The sequence below is a fragment of the Copidosoma floridanum genome, unplaced genomic scaffold (assembly GCF_036245765.1).
Source record: "Copidosoma floridanum isolate Cflo_tuat_1 unplaced genomic scaffold, Cflo_Japanese_pri ptg000034l, whole genome shotgun sequence".
NCBI classification, from domain to species: Eukaryota; Metazoa; Arthropoda; class Insecta; order Hymenoptera; family Encyrtidae; genus Copidosoma; species Copidosoma floridanum.
This window is the reverse complement of record NW_028321911.1, coordinates 3,955,602-3,980,437: the sequence shown is the minus strand read 5'-3', so window position 1 is coordinate 3,980,437 and position 24,836 is coordinate 3,955,602. Positions and strand designations below refer to the sequence as shown.

At 36.5% G+C, this 24,836-nt stretch overlaps 2 protein-coding genes across 2 annotated transcripts; both read left to right on the top strand.

Annotated features, from left to right (window-relative positions):
* Positions 1–20,029: 20,029 nt before the first annotated feature.
* Positions 20,030–20,425, top strand: LOC149373254 (uncharacterized). The gene has a single exon (XM_089597571.1). The coding sequence runs from the start codon at positions 20,030–20,032 to the stop codon at positions 20,423–20,425; it is 396 nt and encodes a 131-aa protein (XP_089453697.1).
* Positions 20,426–23,933: 3,508 nt separating this feature from the next.
* Positions 23,934–24,353, top strand: LOC149373253 (uncharacterized). Its single transcript, XM_089597570.1, has one exon. It carries the CDS (start codon positions 23,934–23,936, stop codon positions 24,351–24,353), a length of 420 nt encoding a protein of 139 aa, XP_089453696.1.
* The last annotated feature ends 483 nt before the right edge of the window (positions 24,354–24,836 follow it).

The following is a 24,836-nucleotide window of genomic DNA, read 5'->3' as shown; positions in this document are numbered from 1 at the left end:
TGTGCCTTACTGCACCAAGTATATATTCACTCGCTGACAATAAAACCTAATAAAAAAATACACTACGTTAACAGGTATGAATAAAAAAAAAACCTACCATTACGGTCAGAAGTCTTACGGGACGTTTCTTAATTCACACAATGATAATTTCATGGTATTTCCCTAATTATTATTGAGTCTTGCATTTTGGTTTTATTGAAATAAAAATTTTTATCAGAAAACTTACTGTCAACAAGTGTTGATTTTTTAGGCGCCCTTATCGCACCCTCCCCTAGGTACATTACCAACCATCTAAGTTATCTTACAAACTATTTATTACGTTACACAAATCTTACAAAATTATGAACATTAAAAATTAAAATTATTGTTAGAATATCAGTTCCTCAAATAATGTATAAAATTAGAGAGGTGTGCCATGTAAAAGTAAAAAATTATTTGTGTTGAGTTATATATATATATATATACTAGCAGCCCCCCGTCTCGGCTTCGCCCGAGACTTACTAAATAAAACACCGTAGTGTGTTGACATGTAATGTGAAACATTTTTAGTTAGAAAATTTTATACATATTCCCGATACATCTCAGAACAAAAATCTTCTTACTAAAAACATATTTTTTCGGAATCCATATAGTTTATTTGGTCAAATAATAAGGTGTAAAAATTCAAAAAAATAATTATGCTGAAAAGTACCGTGCGTTCTTTATGCCATAAAATAATCGATGGCTATAAGAAGTTGTTGATTTACAGTTTCTTCTGTGTAATTCACGGCAAGGGCTATTTTTTAAAGCTGTTGAGATTTTAAACCCCCAAAAAATTTATATTAAAAAAAAAATTTTTTTTCTCATATCTCACAATTTTATTACCAGAGCAACAAAGTCCTGGACCTTAAACCCAACATTTTTATTGCCACAAAAACAGAAATACATTTTCCACTTATTTAAAAATCTGAAGTAGGATCTTTAAAGATTTCAGAGATTGCTGTAAGGGTACAATGGAAAGCTGATCTCTCACGTAATGGACTCTTAAGTTGTCGATTTTGACGCTGCTGTTTCAATTTTGATAAATTTTCTGCGTCAGTTCCTTGACGCCTCAAATTGTATTCATTAGATACATTTAAAGTTTTCTTTCCAATATACCCTTTTGCAACTATTGGCATGCTTACGATTTTTATGACCCCGAAAGGCTATTTTCAGTCAACTTTGTTAATTTTAATACATTTGTTGGCTAGGTAGTTCGACGTCCGATGGCCCTAAAAAAGACTGGTGAGCTTCTTAAGTTAACTCTTTCTTGACTGCAGTTAACAGCGATTGTGACTGCCTGGATACCTCAGGGTGATCTTCTCTGGCTTGCTGTTGAAGACCCAGACTGATTGGGAGAAAAATTACAAAGTCCGAAGCTTTGGGGCTAGTTGTAGTGCTCTTTCTCAACGTCTCCCGGTATAACGTCGAAGACGTTGGTGTCTAAAGCACCTTTTTTATTTGCAGATTCAGTTGTTCTGGTGATCTTAGATAGGGAGATTGGTTAGTAATACTTGTCCAGTGGAGGCTGTCCCGTTGGCTCAAGTTTTTTTTCCTTTATAGCCGTTATAGGTTTGCCCAGCGCAGACCTTGGAGAGGATCAGTGATTCCCGGTTAAATGCTTAGAGTCGAGAGGGTAATATAGAGTCGTCGGTCACCGGGTTTTCCAGCCTTGCCAAGAACAACTCCGCAGGTGACGTCTGCTTGTGAATAGCTGACTTGCTTTAATAGTGCCCGTCTTTAGTTAATATAGTCTTTTAGTCGACGAATCGCTTCCGGAAATGGTTATAAAAATGTATTTGTTGGCAAGGTAGTTTACACTTAGGTGGATCCTAAAAAGAACCGATGAAATTGATGGTTCAGTAGGGAACGTAAATACTTATAATGGCCCTAAAAAGCGCCAGTGGTGAAACTTCCAGGCTATTCTTTATTATTATTCCTGATGATGAAGAGCTGGCTACGGGTTGCTTGATTCTTACCCTGGGAGTCTCGATGTACGGAGACTGTGATGGAGGGAGGTACGCCGCTGACCAAAGAATATCTCGTCTCGGGTCGTTCCCCGGATAACCAACTGCTCATTTTTAGACGGGAACATGTGGGTAAGCGCGTTGGGGACGTGACGACCAAGAAGGTAGCCGTTGTGGCTTCCCGTGCCCCTCAGAGCTGTTTTCCCTTGCTTACATTTGTAGCCACAAATTCTCTAACTACACCAGGTAGGATGGTGGGACTCCCTCACAACTCTGATGAGTTGGATCCAGATTGTGCTCTGGCTACATATGTCTCCTGGTATTGTGGAAGAGACGGCATCGGTTGGAATTTTTTTTTTTTTTTTGATCGCACTCGGCGAGATTTAGGGTGAAGAGACACCTAGGGCCCTTCCCCTTTAGAGAAGAGTGTCGTCCGTAACCGGGATACCCAGCTGCAGGACTATCACCAGAATTCTCTACATATTTTGTTGAGCTGCCGAAGCTCGACTATACCACTATGGAGCAGTGTGCCGAGATCGTGCTGAGAACTCGCGCACACTTGTGCGCAGCCGGCCTCCGATTGGCCGAGCGACTGCGCGTCGTTTGAACGTCCAAAACTCAAAGACACAGCGCTTAAAGCCCGAACACATAAAACCCAAATGCCTAATCCCAAACGACCCAGTGCGCTTACTTGGCCGCACTTTTATTTTACTTATTAATTACCAAAATCCCAAGTGGCTAATCCCCAACAACCCAGTGCGCTAACTTGGCCGCACTTTTATTTTATTTATTAATTACCAAAATCCCAAGCGGCTAATCCCCAACAACCCAGTGCGCTAACTTGGCCGCACTTTTATTTTATTTATTAATTACCAAAATCCCAAGCGGCTAATCTCCAACGACCCAGTGCGCTTACTTGGCCGCACTTTTATTTTATTTATTAATTACCAAAATCCCAAGCGGCTAATCCCCAACGACCCAGTGCGCTTACTTGGCCGCACTTTTCTTTATTTATTGATAAGAAAAATCTCGAGTGGCTAATCCCCAACAACCCAGTGCGCTTACTTGGCCGCACTTTTTTTTATTTATTAATTACCAAAATCCCAAGCGGCTAATCCCCAACGACCCAGTGCGCTTACTTGGCCGCACTTTTCTTTATTTATTAATAAGAAAAATCTCGAGTGGCTAATTCCCAACAACCCAGTGCGCTTACTTGGCCGCACTTTTTTTTATTTATTGGTAAGAAAAATCTCAAGCGGCTAATCCCCAACAACCCAGTGCGCTTATTTGGTCACACTTTTATTTTACTTATTAATTACCAAAATCCCAAGCGGCTAATCCCCAACGACCCAGTGCGCTTACTTGGCCGCACTTTTATTTTATTTAAGTGCGGCCAAGTAAGCGCACAGGGTCGTTGGAGATTAGCCGCTTGGGATTTTGGTAATTATTAAATAAAATAAAAGTGCGGCCAAGTAAGCGCACTGGGTTGTTGGGGATTAGCCGCTTGGGATTTTGGTAATTAATAAATAAAATAAAAGTGCGGCCAAGTAAGCGCACTGGGTCGTTTGGGATTAGGCATTTGGGTTTTATGTGTTCAGGCTTTGAGCGCTGTGTCTTTGAGTTTTGGACGTTCAAACGACGCGCAGTCGCTCGGCCAATCGGAGGCCGGCTGCGCACAAGTGTGCGCGAGTTCTTGGCACGATCTCGACATACTGCCATGGAGACGCTCCAGCGCTTTATAACCACACTTATTTAATTATGTTGCAGGTAGCTCCGATTGTATGTCGACGCCACCTAGCGGATTTTACTGAACTAAAGTGAAAAGCTGGCGTATTTTTGCAAAATTTTGAGCTCATTTATTGCTATTGTTATTAAATTTTTTAAGATATAAACTATACTAAAACCATCTAGGAAGTATCATGAATCAGTGTGCAAAATTTCAGCAAAATCGGTTCAGTAGTTTTCATGGTTAGCGATTACAACGGTTTTAGCGACTTTGCTTTATATATTAGTAAGATATATGTATACATATATATATATATATATATACATGGTATGTAGATGTATAGGCATAACTGACAGGGATCAGGGGCCCTATCCTGTAAGTGCAGTGTTAAAGATTGTATGACCGTTGATGTAGAGTATTGTATGGGATATAGTTAATGTTGACGTTGTACAATTTTTTACATTATTAGTATAGCTTGATTTAGACTTACTGCGTTAATTATTTCAAACAAGTTCACGAACTTATTTACTTTTATACATTCTGGCAAGACACCTTTTTCCATTTGTTGGTAATGTATACTTTTTAAATAATTTAAATAAACCTAGAATTGAATTATTTTCTCGTGACTGATAGACATTCTTTGCAGCAACTTGCTTAGGTATATTACGAAAAAAATATTTAATTATGCTACACATCAATCAGTATAAGTACGAAATTTTATTATTATTTCATGAAGAAAAAGAAAAAAAAATTAGAGGAGTTAATTTCGGTATTTCTTATTTTTTACAATAAATTTGAATTGTAGAAAGAGATTGTGATGAGACACAATGACACGATATACTTTCCGCGTGTGCTCTACGCGCTACTCCAGTACGTGTCATGCTATTCAATCTCGCAGACCATAGTATAGTAGTATAGTCACATCTGATGCATTATACCTGTAAAATCTACAGTGTTGTTCCATGCATTCACGCGTATTATGCATAACGTGTCCCACACTATAACAGCGTCACCAGTGCTCATGCTATAATTTCTTGGATTTTTTTTCTGTATTGGTAGACACACATAGGCGTGCGGCTGCCACACAGACATTTAACTTAGCTACTTTAAGTAAGATGCTGACATCTTTGCACGAAAAGTTATTTGCCTGGCTGCCAGCATAGCTCTGACTACCGCAAACGGATATAATACATCATATACTGATTTATCTGAGGGACAACTAGTCTGGCACAAGGAGGGAGGCGGGAGGTGAGCCAGAACCCTACCAGTAGACCTACTTAAGTCAGAAGAGAGTTGTTGTTTACGTTTCCTTTTGATTATACAGTTTTAAGTGGTAGTGTCATGCAGTAAACGTAAATGCTTCGCATTTCACAAAATACTTTAATGACGTTGATGTTTTAAGCAACATTTTAGCAGGATCCAACACGTTTTAATAAAATAAAGTAACAGGAGATCCTGCAGTGTTGCTATCACGCTTTTATTATATCATTGTTGTTGCTGCATACAACTATGTTGTATCACTATAAGGTTTATTGTTATTAATATTTTGTAAGGCTAAAAAGCTTTTTGCAAACTATTAGACATCATTTTCACTGATGATTTTTATAAAAGCCTTACACCTTACAGGTGTTAAGCTGGGCGTTGTTAAAAGTTAGAAGTTTAAAATAAATATTTAAAACGTGTCGTCTTCCGTTGGTAGTTTCGCACGTACGTATCATTTATCGTATGTTTACAAGTAGTATGCAATACAATAAAGTATTACAATTTTAAATAGAAGTATAAATAAGCTTGTAAAAAAAAATTTTTGTGAAATGTTATTTAATATTCATTCATTTATTTATTTACATTTTTTCTTATAGAGATGAGAAATTAAGATATAATTAATAAGAAATCTCAGACATTTCTTACAATGAGCTGTTGTGAGAAGAATTTTTGTATTAGAAACCAGTTAATAGGGATTTATTAGTCTGAAGTTCTTTATGTCGCGTGACTCGGAGGGCTGGAATTTTAAAACCGACAGATTTTTTTTTTTTTTGAAACGAAAGTGGTTTCACCCGAAGTCTCTTTCTCTCAAGTTTCCCTCCTTACCCCATCCCCCTCACCTACTGTTCTCTATACACTTCACCTCTCCCCACTATATATGTATATCTGCCAACCGTGCCATGTAACTTTTCTGCACACCTTTACCCACCATTCCCCTTCACACTCCCAAGCAATTAATTTTTAAACAAATTTTAGTTTTATTTTTCCACAATAATTTTTATTTGACTTTGAATTTTTTCCTTTTACAATTTTATATAAAAAAAAAAAAAAGAAAAAAAAAGAAAAAAAATTTTCCAATAAAAAGATTTGAACCCTCGATCTCCTGCATATGAGTCCAGTACCTTACCCACTCTGCTACGAGCGCTGCCAACTGTAGGAACACGGTTTCATGTACTTATGGTGTGGTTCGTTACTATAACATTCCATTTTTAAATGGATTCACTAATAATACATTTAATTATGTATTTGTTTTCTAAAAAATACATCTTAATTTGTTTTCTAAATAATACATCTAAGAAAAAAAATAATAAAAAAAATAAGAAAAATAAACATGTAGAATAGAGTTGAAGAACGTATCAACTGAAGAACGTATCAATGGTTTTTAAAGGCGCTTATTTCAAATTTGACCAACAAATTATGTAACATTATAACATAATTATATAAATAAAGTTATTCATTAAATCAATTAAAAATGAATTATGTAAGATCATTATATAAATATATTTTGAGTTTCATATTATTTTAATGGTTTTTAAGAAATTCAAAAAAATAAAAAAAAATGTAATAAAATAAAATATGAAAAAAATTAAAACAAGAAATAAAAAAAAATAAATAAAACAAAAAACAAAGAAAAAAAATGAGACACGAAATAAAAAAAAAAAAAAAAGGAACAAATTATAAAGGAAATTAAAACAACAAACCAGGGGGTATTAATGGGTCATGGGACCCACGGTAAGAACGAAGTTCTTTAAACATGAGATGAGTATCGACACAATTTCTTAAGTAACAAGGGGGTCACCAGACCCACAGGAAGAACAAAGCTCTATAAACGTTAGTACTGCATTCATGTTGTTTACTAAAACAAAAACTTGAAAAAAAAAATAAAAAAAAATAAATAAAAAAATAGTTTACTACTCACGATGGTTAAACTTCGTGAGAACGTCGTGCATAAATACAGTACTCACGAAGTTCAACCATCGTGAGTAGTAAACCATTTTTTTTCTTTTTTTTTTTCATTTGTGTCGATACTTATCTCATGTTTAAAGAAATTCGTTCTTACCGTGGGTCCCATGACCCATTAATACCCCCTGGTTTGTTGTTTTAATTTCGTTTACAATTTTTTCCTTTTTTTTTTGTTTTTTTTAATTTCTTGTTTTATTTTTTTCTTCGTTTCTTGTTTTATTTTCATTTATATCTTAACTACTAAGGTTTCTCCCTTATAAAATCGTTATCAAGGTTGATAACGTTTACGCGTATTATTTACTTGGTTCCTACTTGGTCATATACTATAAACTTTTTAACATACATAAATTTTTAACGATAATCACATTGTAGTAAGCAATATCAGTTAATTGTATTGGAAAAACTTGGCTGTTAATGCAACAAGATAGTATAGAAATGATTCTTTATATAGTGAATTGCAAGAGTTAGATTTCTGTTTTTTTGTCTTATGGATCTTGAATTGGAGTAAACCTTGTTAAGTAAGTCTTACTTGTACCAGCGCTTTACTTAATCTAAATGGTTAATAATAATTTTTTTACACTCTGATTTAGATATTATTTTGTTATAATATTTATTTATAGTGATGATTTCAAGACTTTTGTTATATTTATCTAATTATCCTTCCCGAGGTCATTTTATTGCATCAATATTTATAACAGCTTCTCAACTCTAAGGTCTAGCACGTTCATCATAATTTTGTCTACTTTTATGTTTACAGCTTATGAGCTCACCATGAACTTTTTTATGCATTCCTCGTAAATAACAGACCACATTAATAAAATAATTATTAAAAAATTTTATTTGATTTTTGGTTCGATATGGAAATGGTGGACGTGCTTTTTTGCCGTATACTAATTAATGTGGTGTAAGCCCGGTAGCTGTATGCAGTGATGTATTGTATTTATGTATAGCAAAAGGTAAGACTTTGTCTCAGTCTTGTTTGGTTCTAGCTTCTGTTTTTAAAAAGTTTGCAAGCATGGCATAACTACGTTCTAGTAAATCGTTAGATTGGGAATAGTGTGGTGTAGTGGTCTTAAGGTTGAAACTGAAAATTTGGGCTAAATTGATTAGTTTTTTATTTCGAAAACACTTTCCATAATCGCTAAGTACTATCTTGCACTCCATGCATTGCTATAAAGTCCCTTGCAAGAGCATCTGCAACTGTTTTAGCTCGGATGTCAGGTATAGCTACTGCTACGCAGTGTTTCAAAAGTCAACATTGTATAGTAAATATGTGTTTATTTCAAGATGTTGTTGCTCGTAATCCTACAGTATCGATGGTTGTTTTTGAAAAAACTTTAGCTGGAGTATCAGTTATTGTCATGAGTACTTTTATTTTTAACCATGTTAATTTTTGTTTTTAGCAAATTTTTCATTTTCGTACAAAATTTTCAATGTCTTTCCTTATATCTTCCCAGATACACAATTTTCGTAGTCTTCTATTAGTCTTATTCCTGCCTCTTTGCCCACTGAAAAGATTGTTTTGGCATTCTATTAATTTTGGTTGTCTCATTTTGTTTAAAAAATGAGCACATTTACCAAAATATGCAGTTGTTTTAATGTTAACGTGACTAAGTTCTTTATGAATTGCTTAAGTCAATATTTTTTGGGACAAATTATCAGTTATGTAACCATTTTTTGATAGTTTTAATGTTTCTTTATTTTTTTTTTCCATTGCTTTGGCTGAATGCGAATGAAGAACTTGAGGCAATACTTTATCTCTCCCTCTTTTTTTAATAACCAAACAAACGACTAATATGGTTTTATGAGTAGTTATTATTACTTTACCTACTTGTAGTTGCGCTTAATTTAATTCGTATTTTGAAGTACTGTTTGAATGTAACAATCATTTATTGTCAATATGATTAAATGTTAACTTGGCTAAAATAAACGTTGCATTGTTGTCTTTTGCATATGTTAAACATTTTGATGTGCTAAATATTTCAAGGTGATCCATTTTGTGCAAATAGAAAGTCTAATTACAGTGCTTTCTTTACGAGTGACTTGATCATTGCGTTCAGCATTCAGTTTTTTTAACTTGATCTTAAGTTGCTAATACATTTTATACATATGTGCAAACTGCTTTTAACGTAATATGTATATTATTGATTAAATCTGCATCTCGAATGATAAACTTATAGGTGAAATGTATAGGTAATTTAAAAAAAAACATTATATATCAACACAACATTATATGTCAACTACAATAAATAACTATAAACACTGTCATATTACTTTCTTTTATTGAAAGTTTTTTCAACAATACTTCGTATGACAGATAAAATTATACAGCTAAGCAGCAGTAGCCTATATCATACGTTTGTCCATTAAGGATACTATTAGTTTCTTACGTATAGTTCTAAACACATAGTTCGTTAAATATTTAAGATGTTATTATAAAAATCAAGGTATTAATCTAGGATTAATCCTTTCTGTATAAGATTATTAAGATCTTTTTTTTTGTTATCGTCCAAGGGTAAATTTTTTCTTAACATGCAGATACCACTACTTAAATCTATGTTCGCTTACATCTTGTTTTCTTTTTGATAGCTATAAATATAGTAAATAGCTTTGTTGGGATAAAATTAAATGTCACTTATACTGGATATTTTTATTTTTCTCCAAAAACTTTTTTTTGACAAATTTTCAAAATCAAGAATATCTTTTGCGTTTATTTGGTTGACTATATATTTTGACGTGTAGCTTCGATTATTATTTGACACCATTGATCCTGCTTAAAAATAGATTGATGTCTAACAGCTATTTCTAGTGTAGAGTGCATGGAGTCGCCTTCTGTTTGGGTATGACCCTTGACTATGTAACTGGAATACAATATATCATTAAGATAAAGTCATCGTTTTTAAATCAAAGTAAATAAGTCAACAAAAGTTTTTTTTCGATTCAGTAGATTAAATGCTTATAAGACGTTGGTTATAAATAATAATAAAAAGGCAACTTCTCAAAAAAATACTTATTAAATTCTGGAGTAAACTTAGTGTATTGTATCTTACCAATGTTGAATTGTCACTTAAAAGTCGACTGCTACTTTGGAATACATACTAAAAATAGTATTCATCCTATTTTGGATGGCACAGTTATTAGTATAAAAATGAAAACGGCACACCCCAGATTCTACTTCAGCTTTCATGGACCACCCAATTATACTGCTAATTTTATTTGCATCACGTTTACCATCAGTTTCGTTCGACACACGGCAAAAACCATGATTTTTAACCATTTCAAAAACTGTTAGATTATATGTAGCTATTTTTCTACTATAGTTTATTACAGATATCTCCAAATGGGGAACACTGAAAACATTCTGCAAATCGAAAAAAGCCACGCAAGTTGAGCCATCATTTTTGTAGTTTTCTGGGTCCTCATTCATTTAGCAACGAGCATAATTTTTGCTATCGATGTGGATATTTTACTCTTCGTTCAATACTACTTTTTGATTGTCAGGCAGATAATTATACGACGTGCATTTATCAACCTGATCTTTTTTTGGCTTGGGGAAATGAAGATTGTGTTGAGTTGTAAGTATGTGTCTGTACATATAACCAGTTGCATAAGCTGAATATTGCTTGAAATCCATACTTTTTTTGTAATAATCATATATTTTTTCATGTTTGAGGTACGATCTCAGTTCTCTCTTTGAAAGTTCTTCCTACAATAGTGGAATTCAGTACGTTCAAATGACATAATGTGCTCATTCGCAGTTTGAGTCTTAGATTTATTAGTCCGAGATGCTTTAGTAATTAATACTAAGTTTATCAATCAAGAAGCACATCAAGTCAATAGTATATATAGCACGTTAATAGAAGTTTTTGTATCTATATTAAATGTATTACCAACTTAAAATCAAGTTAAGAAAACTTTATTTTTAAAAGGCTGTTTCTTCCCCTAAAGTTTAAAAAGACTCTCACTTGCTTAAAAATTTGAAAAGGCTCTTTCTTGCTAATAAGTTTGAAAGGGCTCTCTCTTGCCATTGCCTCGGAAAAGGCTCTTTCTTGCGCTGACCTGACGATTGTTGTTAAGACTACCTTCCAAATCATGTTCATGCGTTGATTTGCAAGCAGTGGATTGCAGTTTTCGATTTTGTTTCATTATAGCAACCATTTTATCCTCTGATGTACTTGATGAGTCAGTGTCAAACTCAAATCTAACTGATTTTTAAAGTGCAGTTTTCATTATATTATTTGGAGAAGTCTTAGCAGTGAATGGTTGTGTTATAAAGTTAAATATTTTTTCTAAGTCATTAGCTGTAGTAATAGCTTAATGTTGTGACTCGCTATCAGTTGTAGTTGAAATGGATGATGAATTTGGTTTAGTGTCTAAAAAGATAGAAAATGAAAATTTTTCTCTTAGTGGTATCAGTGCTTCTTGATTTTTTTCATCTTCCGATGGATCGCGAATTTTCGTATCGTCAGAGCCTAAAGAAGCCGTGGGTCTGTCAAGAGAAAGTGCACCTTTTTTTCTTGAGCTTAGCGCTCAAGGAAACCTTGAACTATGAAAGATTTAATAAAATCTCCTTGTTCTTCTTTTATTTCTGGTAGTATATTTAGAGGAGAATTTTGAGAACCTTTATTCCTTCCTGCTGTTATTGACTTTACTTTAGTAGTGGATTCGAGCTTATTTAAGATTCGATAATGTATATCACTAGTTCTATTGGCACGTGTGATGAATGCTTATGTTTGTCAGGAAAATATCAAAATAAGTTTAAAAGGTAGCATACAGGACTATTATGTTTTATAATTACTAGACTCGCTGTTAGAGCTTGAGCTATTAAAGCGACTACTGTTTCTGTTATTGCTAAATTCTTAAAGTTTTCTGATTATCCTCCACCCCCCTTTAAAACCTATACAATTTTTAACAGCGCTTATTTTATTTGAATCTGTGTGTTGATGCGATACAGCGTCAGTATTTAAATTAAAACGTCCAGGTTTGTAGTTATAGAGTAGTTGTACCCGTGGATTTGCGCTTTTCATTGATTTAGGTGCCTAGGGGTTATTTATTGATTCGATCCATGTCAAAGATTCGTAATCTTTATAAACTATAAGTTTGTGCTTGTTTAAAAAGTATCAAAAATATGTGACATTGGCTATTACTGCTAAACACTCTTTTTCAGTCGTTCAAATTTTTTTTGCATTTATTGAGACTACGAGACACGTAGGTTGTAGGTTGATCCTCTTTCGGTTCTCTTTGACGAAAAATAGCACGAAGAGCCAAATTGAATGTGCTGGTAGTTAAACTAAATGGTCTGTTGAGATCGACACAAGCGAGTACTGGGGCTTCACATAGTGCTGATTTAAATTTTTCAAAGCTTTTTTTCTGAGTCTTTGAGTCTTAGTTTGATTAAATTTTTGACTTTTTTGCAACTATGAGGTTAAAAGTTCTGCATTTTTAGCATTATCTTTAATAATATTTTTATCATATTCTGTAAGTACTAAGAAAACTAGAATTTTAGTACAATTTGTTGGTTTCGAGAAATTTTTAACTGCTTAAAGTTTCTTGTCTTCATCATGTTGAATTACAAGTAGTTCCATGCCTTGTTATCTCGATAATACAAAATCCAAGAGTCTTTAAAATATATCTGGAGCATTGCATCATCCAAATCATATACCAGTATACTCGTAATGTCCGTATGGAGTACTAAAAGCTGTCTTATGGCGATCATCTGAAGATACTTCAATTTAATCAAATTCGTTAGCTAAATCGAATGCTGAAAAAAGTCTTGACCCACCAGTTGGTTCTAATGTCTCAGTAATATGAGGCAATGAGTATGAATCAGGAAGAGTTTCAGCATTTAATTTTCTGTCATCTATTACGAGACGATGTCTTTTTTCTCTGTTGAATTCTGATATTACGTCCGAACTTCTATAAAAAAGGGTGAAACTCGTAAATTATTTCTACAAACAAATAAATTTTATTTTTGTTTGTCAGGAACCAGCCGTCAGCCTAAAGGCCTTATTTGCTTTTACTTACAGTATACCTTTCTTTGAAATAGTTGACTCGGCGTTGTGGTGTTAGGTTTCACCGAGCGATATGTATAAAGTGGTATACGCTGTGCTGGCGTTGACCTACTGTTAGAGTTTGTGTCTAATGTCGTGTGGTAGTAGCGTATCTTATTTGTATTTTTATCTTACGTCCTTGTAAAGGTCTTTATCATACAGTGTCTAATTTACTTTTCCTCGATATTCAATTTGTTCATGAAGGTAAGAATTATAAGTCGATCAATTAGAATTATAAGACCTAGAAACTTTTTATATAATTTGGTTATTGGAATGTTTTTTAATTAAGAAAATTAATTTATTTAACAACCAAGTTATGTCTTATCTGATGATTTTTTAAATTTAGAAAAGCCAGAAATAGTTAATTTTACAAATAGTATGAATAACAAAGTTTTCAATTAGCATTTGAAATGTCATACAATTTATACTTTTCTTAACTTAACTTACTTCTATGATCGTTGTTTAGCTGCTGCTTGCGCGTACGCAGTCGCAAGATCTTACAAGGTTGACCACAACGATGTTCCTAATCCTACACGATAGCTCTTCTGGCGATTACAATAATTGGGCTTCTGCTTGTAACGTCAGAACCCAATCCAACGGTCCTTCCTTTCTTGTTCCTCCTTGATTTACTTTATAGGCGAGTTTACAGTGGCCTGATTTGATCGAGCTTTTCTTACACAGCTTAGTCACCAAACCAAGTCTTACATTTGCTTGAAATGCACGCTTTTGACACGTATCTTAATCACTGAACTGAGTCTTACATCCGCTTGAAAGATGCAACAGAACTCACTCTTTTATCTTTATTATTACTTTAGAGCACTTGATAAAAGAGAAAAGGCGAATATTGTTAAGTGCGAGGAGTTTTTATACTCTTGCGTTTAAAGAGGACGCCTCAAGTTGGGGATCCGAACAACCAATCAGAGCTTAACCTAATTACCCTCGACTGGCACGAGCACAGTTGTGATGCAATAATTTCACAGTAATTGATGGTTAAAACTGCTGATCTTTTGGATTTTACACTAAGTACAAGTTGCTGTCAAAATTGTGTATGATATTTCTTGTGTACATCCGCAGTAAAGAATGTTGAAATTGTTGATTAATCTTATTATTTGGTGTACTTGTGAGAAATGATTGGGTATGGTCAGCATTTTATAAGATTGTTTGAGGTTGCACTCATAGTTCGAGTTTTGCGACGGTAGCTTGTTTTAAAAGAAGTAAGTTATATGTCACGCGATTGCAGAATCAAGTATATAGCTCGATTTTTGGAATAATTTACAGTGGACTATTGTATGAGCTGGAAAGTTCCTTCTTGTAATAGTTTGTCAATCTGATCCCTTACTTTTTGTGTATAGCTGGAGGATATTTATATTGCGTAAGGAAAACAGGTTTATCGTTAGTTGTCAGTATATTATATTACATATTTGATGTATGTAGAGTAGCATCACGTTTAATATACAATAGATGTGAATACTTTTTTACTATACGGCAAAGTTATTAATAACTTGTCTTGTCATGATAATACTGGCAAAGTATTTCTTTAAGTATATTGTAGAAAAATTCGAATATTCAATTTTTTTTTCTGTAATCATGTTGAAAACGTTATCACTAAAATCTAAGTAAAAAAAAACTTACCTAATCATCTAGTTTAAAAAGTACAAGACCTTAGGGGGAAATCTTAATTTTAACTGGCTTTTCTCTGATGCTTACAGCTATTGTAAAATAGCCACCTTGATCGTATGTTACTGCTGCCTCGCCTATTAACTTACCGGGAGTAAATTCAATCAAGAGCCGGTATGAATGTCCGTGACTGTTACAGGAATTTTTAATGGAACTGTCATTCTGGCTGGTGTTTTGTATACACAATTTTAACCAAAAGTTACACCTGTAGGCTTAAAATGTTGAAAATTTGACAAAGATTCCGAGTTTTCTTCATTTGTGCTGATATCATGTATGATTTCCGTAAAACTTGTATTGTTAATTGAAATATTTTCTCGTTGTATAAAGCAATTCAAGGTGACATCTGGGTGACAAGCACTGTTTCTATTAAAAGGATTGCCTGGTTCAAAAAATTTAGTCTGAGATTTTGTTCATCATCAAAAGAATTTAACATTAAGCGAAATATGGTGACGTTTGGTAATTCTTGTGATTTTTAAACGTTTCTGCAAGTACAGAAGTAAATTTCTATGGAAAAAGTGGACGAGTTACCAAGTACACACTGCAGTAAATTTATGTAAAAGGGGCTATTTGAATATTCTAATAAGAGATTTTGTTGTTGTATTGTTTGGGTGGAGTGAAGATTTCCATGATTTTTCTACGAGTCGTTCCAAGCTTGATAAGATTGCGTTTCATTCAATTTTCGCATCGATTTTACAGATTGTTTAGCGGTGCCATTATTTCAATATTAAAAAGCTGGCTGTGATACTGTTTTTACGTGTGAATTTAACGTAGTCGGAAAAATTTGTGTGTCTATAAGGTTGTAATAATACGATGTTTTATCGCGATCGTACATGTTGGAATCGTTGCATTCTACTTGTTTTATGTTGCTTCGATTGGGCTAAAAATATTAAAAATTTTCTTGTCCATTCTGTTGGTGTACTGCTTAATTTTGTTTTGCCGCAGTGTGTCACTGCTGAGCAAGGTACGTATGTGAGCTTTGATTTTCTATGCTAGCACAGATGTTGGAGTATAACATTTCACCAACTTTTTCTGCTTCTAAAGATACCTGTAAGGCACCAGCAAAAGTTTCTGGTGCGATAAACATCGTATGAGCCTTGAATCTTTTTGAAAGATCTCGCATAAATGGTTCACGGCCAACTAATTCTAGAAATAATTTAGAATCTAGCTGTTGGTGTTCAGGAATGTTGTTGGAAGCAGCTTTTTTTCGCTACTCTAGTGCCTTAATCAATGAGTTAAGAGGTTTTCTCATAAAAATTGCGAATAGTTTTTTCCTGTTTTATCAGTGAATTATTTACATCGATAGTATATTAGGTGCAAGTCTTGGAAGAAGTAAAGTGTGCCTTCCAATCGTTAATAATATCGTCTAATGTATTTCTTATTTATCCACTTTGACAATTTCTTGCGCAACCTCTCAGCCTGGAAATGACTTTTCTTAAAAACATATGCTATTCCACATTCGAGATGAGAAACCACTTTTTTTAGTATCTTGCAGGAAACCTCTGGGTAGTGTATTTTGGCCACTTTAGGTGTGTATGTGTTAGACAGCATGATTAATACATAAAACTGATTTATTAAAGGCTTTGTTACGTGATCATTTAAGAAATTTACATAATTTCTTGACTTGCTTTTCTCTATAACATTATTTCAGTAACTGTACCTTTGTTGCTACATCATCTTTCTTGTTTACATCAGTAGAGGTCTAATTCTTGAAAAAAAAAAAAGTTCAAAAATAGATAAAGGAATAAACAACAAATGAATTTAAAAAAAAGATGAAAATAAAACAAAATGATGCAAAACAACATTTTGATCTAGTTTAAGCTTACTCTACGTAAATTAAAAGGCTCAGTTCTCTAAAAGATGCTAATTTTTTACGTTCAAGCTTTTATAGTTAGAAGGCAGTACTTGTAAATAAGTTTTAAAAAGCAAATAAACTGAATTTTTTTTTGTCAGACACCAGCCGTTGGCCTACAGACCTTACTTGCTCTTACTTGCAGTAAAACTTTCTTTTTAACTGTTGACACGGCCTTATGGTGTTACTTTTCTGTGCGGCATTGCGTCACATGCGTAAAACATCGTCCAGTAGCCTTTCAGGGAAAAATGAGTGATTTACCCCGACCGAGAGTAGAACAATCTGCTGTCTTCGAACGCGTAGAAATAGACTATTTTGGCCCTATCAACATCAAGAAAAAACAGTTTAGGAATCATGTTATTCTTCAAGCTTATGGTTGCGTTTTTACTTGCATAAACACAAAGGCAGTCCACATCGAGATAGCGAGCGACCAGACTACGGAAGGATTTCTAGGTACGTTCAAAAGATTCGTAAGCCACCGGGGAATTCAATCCCACGTATATTTGGATAATGGAACAAATTTCGTAGGTGCGAATAATCAGTTGAGTAAGATTTACGCCTTGATTTAGTCAGAACCCTTTCGCGATGCACTTAGCAGATACACCCAACAGCGTAACATTGTCTGGCACTTTAACCCACCTCTTTCACCTTACTTTGGGGGTATTTGGGAAGCAGCCGTCAAATCCTTTAAACACCATTTTAAACGAGTTATAGGACAGCAGTTACTAACCTTCGAAAACTTAATACCTTATGCATAGAAGTAGAGTCGATTTTGAATTCTCACCCGATTAGTTGTATGTCAGCAGATCCAAACGATCCTGCCGCACTGACTCCTGCGTATTTTTTTATTGACCGACCAGTAACTATGTTACTTGATCATAACATGACTTCTATTCCAGATAATCGTCTTCCAGCATGGAAATTCATTGTCAAAGCAAGGCAGGATTTTTGGAAATGTTGGCACACAGAGTACCTCAGCGAATTGCAAAAACGACAGAAATGGCTTGAGAGCAAGGGAGAAGTCAAGGTGGGAGCAGTCGTAGCAATCAGCGATAAGAATAGAGATTATAACCAATGGCCGTTGGAAGTAGTCATGGAGGTTTATCTTGGGAGCGAGGGCGTCGTCCGAGTGGTGTCTGTGAAAACCAAGACAAAAATCAACAAAAGAAATATCACTTAATTATGCCCGCTGTTAGACTGTATTCAAATTCAATTATATTTGGGCTTAAAATGTAGCACCACTACTCTGTTAAAAAAACACACATACACTTTAAATCATTTTTCTCGCATATTCTCGCAACGGGGGGAGCCTGTTCCATCAAGAGACGGAATTGAGCGGAGTTTCAGTTTCGTTTCAAATTCCAAAATCACACGCACCTTGTTTTCCCCTGGAGCCTTGCGCGCGCCCGCCTCTGTGGCTGATTGGCTCATGTCCCATCGGCACGGTGACGGAAGGGGTGGGACTTCAGGAATTGGCAGTTACTTTTTCGCTTGCATGCTCTCTCTTGCTTGACCTGCCGAATTAGAAGCATCTTCACGCTTAGTGTTTTTTACTGCTTACAGTTTGCACCGTCAGCAGGAGATTTCGCCGATGTCGTCGAGCCCCAGGACTCAGGACATCGCCGTCGAGACGCTAAGTCTTTAAAATGAACTGTATCTCACCTTCATACATATTCATATTTCGTCAATCTTTATCATGGCAGCTCTATAATCATTTTACTTATTATTCTTTACATTTACACATCTTTCATTAATCACATCTCGCATTTGTCTTGTGCCCCTGCATCACCAATTCTCAGTCTTTAAGTCATCACTTATCCAGTAATCTCTTGCTCGTCCTCACCATCATCACAACCTTTTCTCCTCTTGTTCGTGCTACTCTTCCATTTTCTACCCAACCCTTTTCTACTCAAAACCACCTTCACAATCGCTCTCGGCTTATCATTTCACCCTTCTGCACGTCTACGCTTATCCTATCTGCATCATCTGCGCCCTGCTGAATATACATTTTGCTAAATCTTTTACCTCACGTCAACGAACAGCTTATACATACGTCACTTCATCCTACAACCTGTATCATGATCCGCCCAGCTTCTCTGTCTACATATATCCACCATCATTTTAGGTTAAATTCTATCCACGCATCCGCATTCAACCACGTAACTACATATCATATGTATCATGCGTCTATTACACCTACTTAGTGCATCTCGTCATCCCGTCATCTTCAATACATTTCGCCCACTCCATTTGATCTCTCGCTTCGGAATCAGGATCCTCACCCAAATACGCCACTCACAAAACATCACTACTGAGCTGCCACAGGGGGTAGCTAATTTCAACTTTCGGGCGTCGGCCCGCTTTCACCAGCCTCGCGCTGACTCGTGCGACCGTGCAGGGCCCACTGGCTTGCAGAGAAGATCACTACTTCCTCACTTGCCTTGAATTCATACACACCGGGAGTCGTTACCACCAGGTCCTCCCACACATCCTCACACATTCACGTACCAACACAACACACGTTTATTATTGTTCCCATTGTTAATGGTATAATTAGTTTAACTTTTTTTCTGCAATGGTATTCATTTTGATTTGTTTTTTAATAAATCTGGGTTTTTTATGCTACCAGCTTTTTCCCATTTATTTGATTAACTGAGTTTTGTCTCCCTCTCTTTGTTTATTTCATGTATCAACCATTTAAATTTATTATTACAATTTATTTTATTTATTTCCTTAGCATCCCCACCTTTTTTTTGTTTAGTAAAATTTTCCTTGTTTTAACCTTCTGTCTCCTTGCATTTTAATTAATATTAACCTTCTAAGTTATAAGCATCATTAAGTTTTTTTATATTTAATTCGTTTGAACTTGGCCCAGGCAATGTTGGATCGACTGTGTTTACACGAAAAATTTTGGTGCCTCCTGTGAGGTTTGAAGTTTCACTGCCTCATCAACGTACACATCAATCATCGTCGCTCTTAACGCCGTCGCTCTCAAGGATCCACCTGCTCCCAGCTGCCATGAGCCGAGACAACGTCTTTAATATAGATAAGATTTGTTTTCTTTGTCTTTTTGTTTTTTCCTTTCACTTTTTTTTAATTAAAAGCAGCCTAATTTAGTCGTTTCATTAAACGGGGCCATAAGGGTGAAGATAAGGTGGTTTTTTTTAAATTTAAGAGAGATCCGTTTGTTGACGCCATCAGAATGGCAGTTGCACTCCCAAAAAGTTTATCGGTAAAGGTAAGATTATTTTCTTATCGACTAGAAAGTTAAAAAAATTTTGTAGAGGGTGCAGACGTCAACAAAACCAGCGCGACCTTGCGTTTGGAGGATCTAACTAGGAAATTTTAAGTATGTGAAGACCTTATAGAAGAGCTTAGTGTTGAGAGCGAAAAGGTGATTGAAGTGCAGACTTGGTCAGACCTCAGCACGCAGTATTACAAAGTAGCCAGCGACATTGCGAAGTTGAATGCTCGCGATGGGAGGAATGACGCTTCTTTGGCAGGACAGCAAGGAAGAATGGGCTCGTCGACCTTTATCGAACAGCAGCGTCTTTTGAAACTTCCAGTAGCGGAACTTCCTAAGTTTAGTGGGGGGCATGAAGAGCGGCTTTCGTATAAAAATTCCTTATTAAGCATGATTGACTTCCGAACTGACATCGATAGCCTAGTTAAATTCATGTATCTACGTGACACGTTGCAGGGGGATGCATTAAGTAAGGTGGCGATTTATGACATAAGCGCGGAAAACTACAGCAAGGCCTGGAAGATTTTGATGGAGTCATACGAAAGAAAGCGCATTCTGGTCTCAAAACACCTTGATGCCATTTTAGATATCATCCCACTCAAGTCCCCAATATCCAGAGACATCTCTAAGATGGTTGATGAGGTGAAACAACACTTAAATACCCTTTAATCTCTAGGTGTTGAGAAACCCTCTCGTATGGTAGTACGCTTGCTTGAAAGGGCCTTACCACCCTCTATTAGACAAAAATGGGAGGATTCTTTGACCCTAGATGAAATTCCCACCCTTGATCAGTTCTATAAATTCAATGAGGGAGTAGTGTCTAGGTTATACACCATGGAAACTGATGTTCCCAGAGGAAGTGAGGCCGCAAAGGAAAGTTCAGTCGTCAAGCCAAATGTCAAACTTAGAGAGGCTAGAAAGGTCCAAGATGGGACACGCGTTTTTGTTACTTCTTTTAAGCAACCTAGTTGTCCCCAATGTAGCCAATCTCATTCCTTATATCGTTGTCTGGGATTCAATAACTTGTCAAGTCAAAGACGATGGGACTTTGTCAGAGCTCATCGACGGTGCTTTAACTGTTTGCGATTTCACGCCGGCAAATGCGTACTTGGCCACTGCAAGTATTGCAACAGTTATCATAATACTCTTCTGCACTTAGATTTAAAGGTTACAACCTCCCAGAACTCCTTAAAATCTGACGAAGGTACCAAACATCCTCAATCCACAACGTGACTAGACTTCGACGTATTCAGTATCTAGGTCTCTTACGTCCCAGCTATTGATGAGCTCAGTTGTTTTGGTTAGGACTAGCAGAGGTCAGTTTTTAGAAGGGCGCGCCCTTTTTGACACATGCCCCACAAATAATTTTATAACAGAAAGGTTTGTTCGAAAACTCCAGTTGCAGACACAAACATGCAAAACCCCCATCAAGGGATTTGGGGGAATCGGGTCCACATTTACGGGGAGCGTCGAAATTGTCATTCAGTCTCCCATCAACAAGTTCCAAAAAACATTGAACTGACTTATCGTCCCGAATATAACTAGTGCTATTCCTAATGAGCCCTTTCCTCGAGAAACAATCGAGATACCTAATGGGATTCAATTAGCTGACCCACAGTTCCATGTTCCACGTTCCGTTGACATCCTCATAGGCTCAGGTGAAACACTCTCGTTTCTATCTAGTAGGCAACTTCATCTGTCAAGAAATAATTGCGATTTGTATTTACAAAAAATTCAGCTAGGGAGGGTAATAGTAGGAGGCATTAATCCAAATCCAGAGGGCATTGCTACATGTTATTTGGTAGAATTGAACTAACAGCTTGCGAAGTTTTAGGAATTGGAGAAATTTGGTACTCAGTCAGCTTTTACCACGGAACAAAGCGCGTGCGAAAATCATTATGTACGGAATACTAGACGTGATGATAGTGGTAGGTATATCGTTAGGTTGCCTTTTAAATCACCAAGTCCAGAATGAGGGGATTCTCAACCTAAGCCTTCCGGCTATTGCAAGCTATGAGACATCGATTTAATGGTAATCCTAACCTCGAAGTAGAATATACAAAGGTTATGCAGGAATATATAGACTCAAATCACATGACACTGATAGAAGATAAGGGTGCCGGGGGATATTGTATGCCCCATCACTACGTTGTCAAACCATCTAGTACCACAACGAAGACCCGAGTAGTCTTCAATGCATCTTCCAAGACCGATAAAAATCTTTCACTGAATGACATGCTCATGGTGGGGCCTACAATTCAACCAAAACTCTTCAACCACCTCCTCAGGTTTCGCACTCATACTTAGGTTGTTACTGCAGACATAGAAAAAATGTATAGACAGATTTTAGTAGATCCCCGGGACCGGCCCTACCAACGAATTCTATGGGTATATCAGGGTAGAATTAGGACTAACGAGCTGAACACAGTGAACTTTAGAGTGTCGTCCGCTCCCTTTCTAGCTATTAGGATGATTAATCAGTTAGCCGAGGATGAAAAGGCAAATTTCCCTAGGGCTAGTGTTATCTTGAAGCGGGATTCTTATGTATATGATCTAATTACTGGGGAAAATTCTTTACAGGAGGTTTTGCAGATTCGTGACGAGTTAATTCAACTGTTAGCTACCGGGGAGTTTCCTATTAGAAAATGAGCTTCTAATCAGGCTCATGCACTTGACGATTTGGAGGGGAGGGTCTTTAAAATGGATAGCTTAACAAAGGGGGATCCGATAGTTCAAACCTTAGGTATGTCTTGGGACTCCCAATTAGATTGTTTTTCATATGTAGTTAAACGAATGTAAACGACCCAAACTGTCACAAAATGAGTCATTCTATCTGAAATCGCAAAGATTTTCGATCCCCTAGGGCTTTTAGGGCCAGTCGTATTCGCAGCCAAGGTCATAATGCAGGATTGTTGGAAGGCAAAAGTAGGGTGGGATGAATCAGTGCCACAAGAACTACACACCAGGTGGTATTTATTCGTAGAGCAACTAGATCGATTAGAGGAAGTATCGTTCCCTAGACATCTTATTTTACCCGGCGCATTAGCGATTGAGGTGCACGGATTTCGGGCCGCAAGCAAGCGAGGATATGGTGCTTGCATATACTTAAGATCAATAAATAAAACCAACCAGGTCCTCGTCCGCTTAGGGTTCGCCAGGTCTCGGGTAGCTCTAGTCAAGCAAACCACCATTCTCTGGCTTGAGTTGTGTGGCGCTTTAACGCTAGTGAGATTTTTTAGGGAGTTTCGGGAATCGTTTGAAGTTTCATTCCACAAGGTCGTGTTTTGGTCCGATTCAGAGATCGTTTTGCAGTAGATTAAAAAGCCTCCACAAGCCCTTAAGGTTTTTGAAGGGAACCGTGTCGTAGAAATTAAAGAGTTGTCGAGTATCGTCGAATGGCGTCATGTCTCCAACAAATACAATTTCGCGGATGTTCTTTCTAGAGATCAAGTTCCAGCCGAGTTCATTCAGAATAATACATGGAGTTCAGGGATGAAATGGCTGTACCAATCAGAGAAAAATTGGCCCAAATCTGCGTGAAATTCCAACGTCGAACTTCCAGGACTAAAGACTCCAACCTGTCTTGCACTCACTGCTAATGAAGTTCTGCCATCAAAGGTCCCTTGGCCCAACCCCTCGTCACAGGATCCATTAAGTCAGGACCCATTAAGTTCAAGGCGCTTTTCATCCTATCAATCGCTACTTAATTCACTTGCGTATTGTTTGCGTTGGCGTTTTTCAGCTGATCAAAACCATGGATCCCTCGAGGTGGCTGAGAGATCCAGAGCAGAATGGAGATTATAATAATTGATCCAATATGAGCAGTTTGAAAAGGAAATTACGCAGATTAATAAAAACCGGTTCTACAAAAAATATGAAACTAGCAGCGTTCAACCCCTTTATTGATCCCAACGGTTTACTTCGTGTAGGTGGCAGGCTTCACAACGCGCCAATTTCTGATAAACAGAAATATCCAATGTTGCTGCCCTCTTATCTCCATGTAACGGATCTCATTATACGCTAAACTCGCCAGTCGTTATTGTATGCAGGAATCCAGAGCACGTTGTATAGAATTCGTCAGAAATTTTGGCTGTTAGATAGAAAAAATCGAGTTAGGAGAATTGTGTGGCATTGCGTCACATGCGTAAAACATCGTCCAGTAGCCTTTCAGGAAAAAATGAGCGATTTACACCGACCGAGAGTAGAACAATCTGCTGTCTTCGAACACGTAGAAATAGACTATTTTGGCCCTATCAACATCAAGGAAAAACAGTTTAGAAATCGTGTTATTCTGCGGGCTTATGGTTGCATTTTCATTTGCATAAACACAAAGGCAGTCCACATTGAGATAGCGAGCAATCAGACTACCAAAGGATTTCTAGGTGCGTTCAAAAGATTCGTAAGCCGCTGGGGAATTCCATCCCACGTATATTTGGATAATGGAACAAACTTTGTAGGTGCGAATAATCAGTTGAGTAAGGTTTACGCCTTGATTCAGTCAGAACCCTTTCGCGATGCACTTAGCGGATACACCCAACAGCGTAACATTGTCTGGCACTTTAACCCACCTCTTTCACCTCACTTTGGGGGTATTTAGGAAGCAGCCGTCAAATCGTTTTAACACCATTTTAAACGAGTTATAGGACAGCAGTTACTAACCTTCAAACAACTTAATACCTTATAAATAGAAGTAGAGTCGATTTTGAATTCTCACCCGATTAGTTGTATGTCAGCAGATCCAAACGACCGTGCCGCACTGACTCCTGCGTATTTCTTTATTGACCGACTACTAACTATGTTACCTGATCATGACATGACTTCTATTCCAGATAATCGTCTTCCAGCATGGAAATTTATTGTCAAAGCAAGGCAGGATTTTTGGAAATGTTGGCATACAGAGTACCTCAGCGAATTGCAAAAACAACAGAAATGGCTTGAGAGCAAGGGAGAAGTCAAGGTGGGAGCAGTCGTAGCAATCAGCGATAAGAATAGAGATTATAACCAATGGCCGTTGGAAGTAGTCATGGAGGTTTATCTTGGGAGCGAGGGCGTCGTCCGAGTGGTGTCTGTGAAAACCAAG